Here is a 12,433-nt window from a genome sequence, read left to right as displayed (position 1 = left end):
TAGTACATAGTTTAAACACATAGTGTCACAGATTGAGAGTCTGAGGGGTGTCTCGCCCGGAGGGAGAGGTCTGCAGTCATGTAGTACATAGTTTAAACACGTCACAGGTTGAGAGTCTGAGGGGTGTCTCGCCTGGAGGGAGAGGTCTGTAGTCATGTAGTACATAGTTTAAACACATGTCACAGATTGAGAGTCGGAGGGGTGTCTCTCCCGGAGGGAGAGTTCTGTAGTCGTGTAGTACATAGTTTAAACACATAGGCCCATATTTATAAAAGTGTTTTAATGTAAAAATGTGTTTCAAAAAGATAAAACAGTGTTTTAAGAAAAATCAATATTTACAAATATGTTTTAACTTTAAAGCATTGCTACTAAAAGATGTTTTTACATCCATATTTATAAAAGTATTTTAATGTTAAAACATGTTTTAAAGTATCCTAAAACACGTTTTAGTTAAAACAATGAAGAGGTACGTCTAACTCAATCACGTGTTTGGACTCGGTCGCTTCAACATTTTGGGACATGAAACATGGACGTACTCCGACAACTACAACATCTTCAACGTGTTCAGGATATCAACTACAACCGTGCAATGAGACGAGAGCATGTTTTCAGAGATCGTGACAATCCATTTGACCGTTTGTCTGATGAGTGTTTTCGAATGCGATTTCGTCTGAGCAAAAATACAGTTCGCGTTGTAACTGACATGGTGCGGGCAGATATAGAACAGCCAACATGTAGGAATCATGCAGTCCCTTGCGAACTTCAAGTCTTACTTGCATTGCGGACTTTCTCAGATGACGGTATATACTGTTCTCAAACGAGTGACGAATGCGATCGCCAGGTTAAGACCACAGTATATTTCATTCTCCAATAACGAGGAAGTGAACGATCTTAAAGAAAGATTTTTCAACATTGCTCGTTTCCCCAACTGCGTAGGAGCCATTGACTGCAGTCACATCCGTATAATTGGACACGGTGAAAACGGGCAAAGATTCATCAACAGAAAAGACTAGTCTTCTATTAATGTCCAAGCAGTGAGCGACAGTAATCATAGATTTGTCAACATAGTGCGACAACAGCTTAATGAAACAGAGATTTGAAGATGGAGAAATTGATGGGTTCTTGATTGGCGATTTGGGATATCCTTGGCGATTTGGGATATCCTTGTCTGCCCTATCTAATGACACCTCTGCTCAATCCAGGAAACGCTGCCGAAAACAGATATAACCGCGCTCTCTGTTCCACAAGAAATGTAGTTGAATGCATGTTTGGAATGTGGAAACGAAGATTTCCTTGTTTAACATATACTCTCTGATTCAAGAAGTTACAAACATCTCTAGCAGTGATTGTAGCAACTGCTGTATGGCATAATATTGCTATCAGTGAAAGAGAACCCAATTTGGACGATGGCATTGAAGATATGCAGCCTCCACTTCAGATCAACAGAGTACAAAACGGACGTGGAAATGCTGTCAGATGGGCTCTTATTCAACAGTATTTTGCCTAACATATTAAAAGTTAATCCATTAAAATAACATACTAGTAACCAAAAACCATACAATATCATTAGCTATGTATTTATTGTGTAACAGACAAACTACAAGTAACTGTTTTATATACCATCTTTTATGCATTTAAAACCAAAGGTGCTTTGGACAAAAACTGCATGTTAAGTACTAGATGAAGCTGGGTGGCTTGGCGTTGAGCACTTTTTGCTCCAATACTGCTTTTTAAGTTGAAGAATTTCATGCTTCAAATATAGATTTTGCATTTTTGCTTCGTGTTCCTTTTGAGCAAATTGCAGAATTTTCATCTCTGGTGTGGTGTATGGTTGTTTCTTTGAAGATGTTTGTTTGGTTTCCACCTGCCAAATTTTTTTTAATGAAACTGACTTGTCGTGCGTTTATAGACCTTTTTTTGTTTTGTTTTTACATTTTTAAAATTACCTGAGCAATCAAACAAACAAAGTAAGGAAAAATGACAGAATTTACAATAACTGTAAACGCAAAACAGTGTTTTAAAAAGAAAATGAAAGAAATGCTTCATGTAAGGATATACTTAAGACGTATTAACTATGTTATGTGGTATTGAACACATGGGTAAGGACATATAATCAGAAAGGCAACCCGCTACGCGGTCCATTCTCTTTTGAATAGCAACTGATCTTTTATATGCAGTATCCGAGAGGTAGGATAGTAGATATCATGGCTTTTCTTAAACCAGTCGGGCCCAATGGGCCCCCTGATGATGACCAACCCTACACCGACCACACCTCGAGCACGCGCTCTATCAGTAGACTACGTTTCATTCCTTAAATGCGTTTTGACTTCAGAAATTAAACCATGCAGCTTTAATTATGCATGATGGGGAAAAAAATCATTTCTTAGAGAAACCTGCATGCACATGCACATCATTATGCAATTAATGGTTCACCATAACAATATAGTAGTGAATTTAAATAGGTATATATCGCCCGTCTGTAATATTTTAATACAGGAACATACAGTAAACTCACGTGTTGTTTCCAATAAGAAGAAATAAAAAATGTTGCAGTAAAATATGCAAATAAAAATAAGCAACCTGTTCTTTCTGCGGCATGGTGTTTTGATTTGTCGTCTCGGTATTACCAATCGGAGAAGGGCTTCTGTTGACAGTACCAAAGGGCAGTTCATCTTCATCCATGGGCATGTTGATGTTTTCGCAGTCAGTGTTATTCTCATTCTGATCACTGGGCTGTGAAGTCTGGGTTGTCCTTGCTGCTGCTGACGTGGCGGCATCGTCATCGAAAGTGTTGATGAGCGGAATCAGGTCACCCTGGATTGTTTCACAGATATCTTTTGTGATACCTTGTGGAGAAGTCGGCTTTTCCCCACCCTCTTGTTTTGCTCATATCTCGTTTATGTTTCGCATGGTCTTTCCTTGCCTGACATTTTGCCCGTCTCCACCAGTCTCTTATCTGCGTCATTGTTTTCCCGGTATGCTCGGGGAAATGATCGTGGTAATCTGGGATAACCGACTCCCAGGCGGCCTTTTTTTTCTTGTTAAAATTAATGTCATTCCTTTTATCTTCTATTCTATGAGCTCTCTCTTTAATTGTTTGCACAAAAAATGCTTTTTCAGCATTTGAAAAATGTGTAGTTCTTTTTTTATCTGACATTACCTCCAGTAGATAACGCTCACAGGTGTCTATAAAAGTAAGGCAGTGCCAATATAATTGTGCTGTGTGAAAACTATACCCTTCCATACGTGCATGCAGTTCATTTCAATAGAATGTGTTTCACTTGCTGCATGCAATGTGTGCATCTGTCGTAATTTCAGTGAAATAAACAACTTGTATGTTTCATGTTCTTGACAGCTTTCAGGGAAGAAATATGGGTGGTGAACAGTGAGGGCTCAGAGAAAAAACACAATAAAACAGTCTTTAAAAGATTGTCATTTTGTTCGTTCCCTTAATTCGTCCTTTAATCAGTCCAAGAGTTAAAAAAAAAATTGTGGCGATCTATGAATATATCCCGAGGTACATTCCCCTTCCCCACATCCAACATATATTTCGTAAGACCAGCGCATTCCTGATATTGCATATATGTGGACACTTTAAAATGGTACTCTAAAACAATGTTTTAAGTGAAACAGTGTTTTTTCTTAAAACAGTTTTTATGATATCGATTTAAAATGTGTTTTAGGTTAGAACATGTTTTAGTTAAAATATGTTTTACCTAAAACGCCTTTATAAATATGGGCCATAGTGTCACAGATTGAGAGTCAGAGGGGTGTCTCGCCCGGATGGAGAGGTCTGTAGGTGTGTAGTACATAGTTTAAGCACATACATGTAGTGTCACAGATTGAAAGTCTGAGGGGTGTCTCGCCCGGAGGGAGAGGTTTGTAGTTGTGTAGTACATAGTTTAAGCACATACATGTAGTGTCACAGATTGAGAGTCTGAGGGGTGTCTCGCCCGGAGGGAGAGGTCTGTAGTTGTGTAGTACATAGTTTAAGCACATACATGTAGTGTCACAGATTGAAAGTCTGAGGGGTGTCTCGCCCGGATTGAGAGGTCTGTAGTTGTGTAGTACATAGTTTAAACACATAGTGTCACAGATTGAGAGTCTGAGGGGTGTCTCGCCTGGAGGGAGAGGTCTGTAGTCGTGTAGTACATAGTTTAAACATATAGTGTCACAGATTGAGAGTCTGAGGGGTGTCTCGCCCGGAGGGAGAGGTCTGCAGTCGTGTAGTACATAGTTTAAACACATAGTGTCACAGATTGAGAGTCTGAGGGGTGTCTCGCCCGGAGGGAGAGTTCTGTAGTCGTGTAGTACATAGTTTAAGCACATACATGTAGTGTCACAGATTGAAAGTCTGAGGGGTGTCTCACCCGGATTGAGAGGTCTGTAGTTGTGTAGTACATAGTTTAAGCACATACATGTAGTGTCACAGATTGAAAGTCTGAGGGGTGTCTCACCCGGATTGAGAGGTCTGTAGTTGTGTAGTACATAGTTTAAGCACATACATGTAGTGTCACAGATTGAGAGTCTGAGGGGTGTCTCGCCCGGAGGGAGAGTTCTGTAGTCGTGTAGTACATAGTTTAAGCACATACATGTAGTGTCACAGATTGAGAGTCTGAGGGGTGTCTCGCCCGGAGGGAGAGGTCTGTAGTTGTGTAGTACATAGTTTAAGCACATACATGTAGTGTCACAGATTGAAAGTCTGAGGGGTGTCTCGCCCGGATTGAGAGGTCTGTATTTGTGTAGTACATAGTTTAAACACATAGTGTCACAGATTGAGAGTCTGAGGGGTGTCTCGCCCGGAGGGAGAGGTCTGTAGTTGTGTAGTACATAGTTTAAGCACATACATGTAGTGTCACAGATTGAAAGTCTGAGGGGTGTCTCGCCCGGATTGAGAGGTCTGTATTTGTGTAGTACATAGTTTAAACACATAGTGTCACAGATTGAGAGTCTGAGGGGTGTCTCGCCCGGAGGGAGAGGTCTGTATTTGTGTAGTACATAGTTTAAACACATAGTGTCACAGATTGAGAGTCTGAGGGGTGTCTCGCCCGGAGGGAGAGTTCTGTAGTCGTGTAGTACATAGTTTAAGCACATACATGTAGTGTCACAGATTGAAAGTCTGAGGGGTGTCTCACCCGGATTGAGAGGTCTGTAGTTGTGTAGTACATAGTTTAAGCACATACATGTAGTGTCACAGATTGAAAGTCTGAGGGGTGTCTCGCCCGGATTGAGAGGTCTGTAGTTGTGTAGTACATAGTTTAAACACATAGTGTCACAGATTGAGAGTCTGAGGGGTGTCTCGCCCGGAGGGAGAGGTCTGTAGTCGTGTAGTACATAGTTTAAACACATAGTGTCACAGATTGAGAGTCTGAGGGGTGTCTCGCCCGGAGGGAGAGTTCTGTAGTCGTGTAGTACATAGTTTAAGCACATACATGTAGTGTCACAGATTGAAAGTCTGAGGGGTGTCTCACCCGGATTGAGAGGTCTGTAGTTGTGTAGTACATAGTTTAAGCACATACATGTAGTGTCACAGATTGAGAGTCTGAGGGGTGTCTCGCCCGGAGGGAGAGTTCTGTAGTCGTGTAGTACATAGTTTAAGCACATACATGTAGTGTCACAGATTGAAAGTCTGAGGGGTGTCTCGCCCGGATTGAGAGGTCTGTAGTCGTGTAGTACATAGTTTAAACACATAGTGTCACAGATTGAGAGTCTGAGGGGTGTCTCGCCCGGAGGGAGAGTTCTGTAGTCGTGTAGTACATAGTTTAAACACATAGTGTCACAGATTGAGAGTCCAGGGGAGGGAGAGGTCTGTAGTCCTGTAGTACATACTTTAAACACATAGTGTCGCAGACCAGTGGCCTACTTAATGCCTGGACAAAGTATTACCTCAAAATATATTATTTTGATTTGCCCCTAAACGTACAATATTCTACATTTTAAGAGAAATAAGGTCCTTAAATCCATTATAATACACCTTTAATCATTGTCAGAGTAATATAATATAATACTTAAAATTAAATATTTTTCAACATTGTGCTTTCTCCATATTGTATATGAAACGAGTATTTTAAATTAAATATTATAAAACATGGAAATATGAACAACATATTCCTTCTTCTTCCACTAAGGTAATGTTTTAAATGTAGCGGGTTTCCTCTTTATGACTGTGTCAAAATGACCATACGTTTGACATCCAATAGCCCATAATCAGTTAATAAATCAATGTGCTCTAGTTGTGTTGTTAAACAAAACAAACTTTTACTAAGTTACACTCCATTGTTTCAACAAGTGACATTGTACTGTTTGTTTTGTTGTTGTCAGAGCGGGGAGGACAGTGGGTTACTTGGAGAGAGTCCGATATTTCAACAAGTGACATTGTACTGTTTGTTTTGTTGTTGTCAGAGCGGGGAGGACAGTGGGTTACTTGGAGAGAGTCCGTACATCGGGCGCGCTCGCTACAGGATGAACCAGTTTGCCAGTGAGAGCCTCATACTGCAGTCGCCCCAGAAGATCCACATTCACTCCCTACTGGACGGGTCAGTGGGGTCACAGGGTCACGTGCCTGAGGTCAGAGGTCAACTCCATCAAGCACTGGAGGCAGAGATACTGGACAAACAGAGAGAAGTTACATTAGGTGTGCATAATTATTAAACTGTACATTTATATATTATATCAGGCCCCTAAAAATTGAGAGAACGATTGTTTTGTTTGCATGTTGCTTGCACAAATAGAGTTTTGCGTAACCTATTTGTTTTGTGTGCAAAATTTGGAACACCATTTGCTTGGATATAATTAAAAAATTTCCGAGTTTATACGATTTCCTCAATTCTGATTGAATGACGTCGAAGAAAAACTAAATGTTAACCTTCGATAAACCTCAGAAAATGACGTCATTACACCAGCTGGGACATCATTACGTAAAACAGGTCATGGAAAGGATGCTAGATGCTTATTTATGTGTATTTTAACTAAATATGGTGTTTCCAGGAGGTTGTGCATACGTTTTAGAAGAGAGTGGGGGGCTAAGCTGTTGCTAGCAAAATTTATGAGGGGTTAAAACATGCTTCCCTGGAAAAGTATTGAAAAAAGAGAACATGTGCTTGATCAAGGGTAGGGTTCAAACACCGTAACCCACCTTCTGCACAAGCTCCTGTCTATGTAATTATATAAAATCTGTCATTTTTTAAAATCAATTTATCCATGTACAACTGTCATAAACTTCATAAAATTGCATAGCGTAGTGAAGGATTTTAAAATAGACACCTCAGAAAATGACGTCATTATATCAAATGGGAAGGCATTACGTAAAGCAGATCATGGGAAGAAACTGATTTATGAATTATGTGTAGTTGTAACTAAATAATTTGTGCTGTTTGTAATTGTAAGAATTGTGCGTCATTTTTTTAAAATTTATCGATCTATAACAGTCACAAATTAAGTATAAAATTGCTTCACTATGCTACATGATATTATACAATTTGTGACTGTTATACATTGATAAATCTGCAAAAAGTGACAAATAATTCTTATGTAACAGGTTAAGCAAAAAGAAACTGGGTAACCAGGTTTTATTTCTGCGTAACCGATAAATGGGTCACACAGATTTTCAATTATCAAAGGCCTGATTTATTACACAGAGATGTTACATTAGATTGGTATTACTGTTAAATACATGTATTTATTCAATTTAATACAACAACAAAATGACATTAGGTATGTATAATTGTTATTGAATTTATTACAAAGAGAAGTTACATTAAGTGTGTATAAATTTTACAACAATGTCGTATTTATTGACATAAATAAGCCGAAGCAGGATATGAGGTGAATAATGATTCTGTTAGAAGTTGGTTGAATTTGTTTTAAAGATAAGTAGCCAAATTTAATTTAGTCTGAACCACATTATTAAAACTTACAATAAATTGTATTCCTACCTTTAATTGCTGCTAGATTTCCTCCACGTCTTGTCCAGACACAAATCGTGAATTTTGTTTACACTGACACATATTCCACACACTAGAATGTAGCCATATCACCTATATCAACTTCGCTAAGATCTCCTAGGACAAAAAGCATGTAATTTTTTGCCGTCTGACATTTTGTGTTTTTTATGGAATATTCCTCAAAAGGGGTGGAAGGCTCTGAAATATGTGATGTCATTAATATGATGTCACGATGATTGCCTATACCATAATATATATCATAACGGTGTTAGATTAGATCACATCTTTCCACCCTCTTGGAGAGTATTCTGTAGAAAGTGAGATGGCAACCAACATGCATTTTGTCCTTGGAGATTATAAACTCGATATAGATAACATGGTTACCATCTAGTATGTGTAATCTGTGTCATTTCAATGTTTTTTTCACGATTTCTGTCTGGACAAAATGTTATGGAAATTTAAAAATAATTAAAGGTTGGAGAGTAATTTATTGTAGTTGTTAACAATGTGGTTCGGACTTCAGTCAAACAAAAGGCAACACAATAATCACAGCCTCATTGAACATACTATTCTTGAATTAGCATTTTAGCTTATTTTATTGTGAAGTGTATTTGTCAAACTAACTTGAATTCATATTGAACAATTTGGAAATAGCGTATTATATCTTGCTAAGGGAGAAAATAATTATTAGCATATAAGGTATAAAACCTATGTACTGTTAACAGACAATAATTATCCTCATATAAGGTATAAAACCTATGTACTGTTAACAGACAATAATTATCAGCATATAAGTTATAAAACCTGTGTACTGTTAACAGACAATAATTATCCTCATATAAGTTATAAAACCTATGTACTGTTAACAGACAATAATTATCAGCATATAAGTTATAAAACCTGTGTACTGTTAACAGACAATAATTATCAGCATATAAGTTATAAAACCTGTGTACTGTTAACAGACAATAATTATCCTCATATAAGATATAAAACCTGTGTACTGTTAACAGACAATAATTATCAGCATATAAGTTATAAAACCTGTGTACTGTTAACAGACAATAATTATCAGCATATAAGATATAAAAACTGTGTACTGTTAACAGACAATAATTATCAGCATATAAGATATAAAAACTGTGTACTGTTAACAGACAATAATTATCAGCATATAAGTTATAAAACCTGTGTACTGTTAACAGACAATAATTATCAGCATATAAGTTATAAAACCTGTGTACTGTTAACAGACAATAATTATCAGCATATAAGTTATAAAACCTATGTACTGTTAACAGACAATAATTATCCTCATATAAGATATAAAAACTGTGTACTGTTAACAGACAATAATTATCAGCATATAAGTTATAAAACCTGTGTACTGTTAACAGACAATAATTATCAGCATATAAGTTATAAAACCTGTGTACTGTTAACAGACAATAATTATCCTCATATAAGACATAAAAACTGTGTACTGTTAACAGACAATAATTATCAGCATATAAGTTATAAAACCTGTGTACTGTTAACAGACAATAATTATCAGCATATAAGTTATAAAACCTATGTACTGTTAACAGACAATAATTATCCTCATATAAGATATAAAAACTGTGTACTGTTAACAGACAATAATTATCCTCATATAAGATATAAAAACTGTGTACCGTTAACAGACAATAATTATCAGCATATAAGTTATAAAACCTGTGTACTGTTAACAGACAATAATTATCAGCATATAAGATATAAAAACTGTGTACTGTTAACAGACAATAATTATCAGCATATAAGTTATAAAACCTGTGTACTGTTAACAGACAATAATTATCAGCATATAAGATATAAAAACTGTGTACTGTTAACAGACAATAATTATCAGCATATAAGGTATAAAACCTATGTACTGTTAACAGACAATAATTATCAGCATATAAGTTATAAAACCTGTGTACTGTTAACAGACAATAATTATCCTCATATAAGATATAAAAACTGTGTACTGTTAACAGACAATAATTATCAGCATATAAGGTATAAAACCTATGTACTGTTAACAGACAATAATTATCAGCATATAAGTTATAAAACCTGTGTACTGTTAACAGACAATAATTATCAGCATATAAGTTATAAAACCTGTGTACTGTTAACAGACAATAATTATCCTCATATAAGTTATAAAACCTGTGTACTGTTAACAGACAATAATTATCAGCATATAAGTTATAAAACCTGTGTACTGTTAACAGACAATAATTATCCTCATATAAGTTATAAAACCTGTGTACTGTTAACAGACAATAATTATCAGCATATAAGTTATAAAACCTGTGTACTGTTAACAGACAATAATTATCAGCATATAAGTTATAAAACCTGTGTACTGTTAACAGACAATAATTATCAGCATATAAGATATAAAAACTGTGTACTGTTAACAGACAATAATTATCCTCATATAAGATATAAAAACTGTGTACTGTTAACAGACAATAATTATCAGCATATAAGTTATAAAACCTGTGTACTGTTAACAGACAATAATTATCAGCATATAAGTTATAAAACGTATGTACTGTTAACAGACAATAATTATCAGCATATAAGTTATAAAACCTGTGTACTGTTAACAGACAATAATTATCAGCATATAAGATATAAAACCTGTGTACTGTTAACAGACAATAATTATCAGCATATAAGGTATAAAACCTGTGTACTGTTAACAGACAATAATTATCAGCATATAAGTTATAAAACCTGTGTACTGTTAACAGACAATAATTATCAGCATATAAGGTATAAAACCTATGTACTGTTAACAGACAATAATTATCAGCATATAAGTTATAAAACCTGTGTACTGTTAACAGACAATAATTATCAGCATATAAGGTATAAAACCTGTGTACTGTTAACAGACAATAATTATCAGCATATAAGTTATAAAACCTGTGTACTGTTAACAGACAATAATTATCAGCATATAAGGTATAAAACCTATGTACTGTTAACAGACAATAATTATCAGCATATAAGTTATAAAACCTGTGTACTGTTAACAGCGGAAGAGCGACTGCGAGATCTCCAGGGAAACCTGAGTGCTACCGAGGAGAAACTGGCGCGAGTCGTCAGTGACCTGAAGACGATGACCAATCGGAAGACTCCCGAGCCTTTCCAAGGAGACAACAAGTTCAAAGTGAGGCAGAAGCTGGCCCGCAAGATGAAGACCGTGAGTAGTAACAGTAAAATGTTGTTAGTGTTTCATTTGAACATGTTATGCCAAGTTCGTTTTGGCAACTGAAAATGTGCTAGAAATAAAGTTTTATTAGTATTGCATGATGAAAACACTTGCTGTTTAACCCTTTACAGACATCCAATAGTTCTTGACACCGACAAAATGTGTTTATAACATTTTGTATAGATTTCATTTACTTTAATTATTAGTATGATGGTGGAAAGACAGTGATTTAAATTTAAATTAAAATAATAGTCATCCACTGGCCAACATGATCTGCATTTTCTGCCAGCAGCTTGCCATAGGACGGAGGTCAGGTTAAGTATTCATGAAAATTTAGTTTAGTTCAGCAAAATATAATGAAGTTATATTTTCAGTACAGGTCTTTGATGATGTATGTTTTTGATACCAATACATTTTATTGCTGCATCAGGTGAATGAAATGCGGGATGGAGCCACCCAGGTGGAGAGCGACATCGACCGAATGGCGAAGACGATCAAAGAGAAGAAAACCGTCTTCACGAGACTCAAGGACCAGGTCACGCAGATGGACAGCAACGACCCAAACTATGTAAGAAATGTTCTGAAAGTAAAACTTCAAAATTACATCATAGGTATATTAACCTCCAGAATACTGCAGGAGAGGTGTCTTGCTGAAGTCACTCATTTAACATGCCTCATACAGAATGCAGTTCATTTACTAATTCATATTTCCGACCATTTGTGGTCACCCCATTGGTAAAAATATTCTAAAAATAACAGGAAATACAAAAGTTAAATAATCAAAATGGCCGACATTTGAACAATTTTTAATGAATATTTTGGATTGACAAAAGTGCAAGAATGTCTCTTTGATTTTGAGAAACTTTTAGCTTATTGTTACAGTTGATTTGGTAAAAAATATGACTGTTTTACCAGCTTCGAGGATCATGAAATGTTGGGATCTTAGTTGTAGTTTTGTTTCTAACCCAACCTGTGGGCATCAAGACTTGTTGATTGAGAATATTGCTGATGAGTAGGAGACATCTAACTACAAAATACTTACTCTTTCACTTTTGAACAGTATTTTGTGTATTCACTGATTTCTTTAGTAAAAATGTGTGGCTAAAAGTTACAGGCTTATACATCTAGCTGTAATGTTTGTCAAAAGTAGGAATTATTGCTCACGAAATCATTATCTTGCATCATACACATTATATACATGTATATAAACAAGCCTCAAATTGGGTTTGATATAAGA

The 12,433-nt window shown here is 36.2% G+C and overlaps 1 protein-coding gene across 1 annotated transcript in view; it reads left to right on the top strand.

The window, feature by feature from the left end:
- LOC121383875 (centriolin-like) overlaps positions 1-12,433 on the top strand; it is a 154,603-nt gene that overhangs the window by 35,996 nt on the left and 106,174 nt on the right. Inside the window, exons 8-10 of the mRNA XM_041513972.1 lie at positions 6,403-6,634; positions 11,021-11,187; positions 11,627-11,764. Coding sequence (XP_041369906.1) covers positions 6,403-6,634; positions 11,021-11,187; positions 11,627-11,764 — 537 coding nt within the window. The remainder of the gene's footprint in view (positions 1-6,402; positions 6,635-11,020; positions 11,188-11,626; positions 11,765-12,433) is intronic.

Source organism: Gigantopelta aegis, chromosome 10 (assembly GCF_016097555.1).
Source record: "Gigantopelta aegis isolate Gae_Host chromosome 10, Gae_host_genome, whole genome shotgun sequence".
NCBI classification, from domain to species: Eukaryota; Metazoa; Mollusca; class Gastropoda; order Neomphalida; family Peltospiridae; genus Gigantopelta; species Gigantopelta aegis.
The sequence above is the reverse complement of the archived record's forward strand: the minus strand, read 5'-3'. Positions and strand labels throughout refer to the sequence as shown.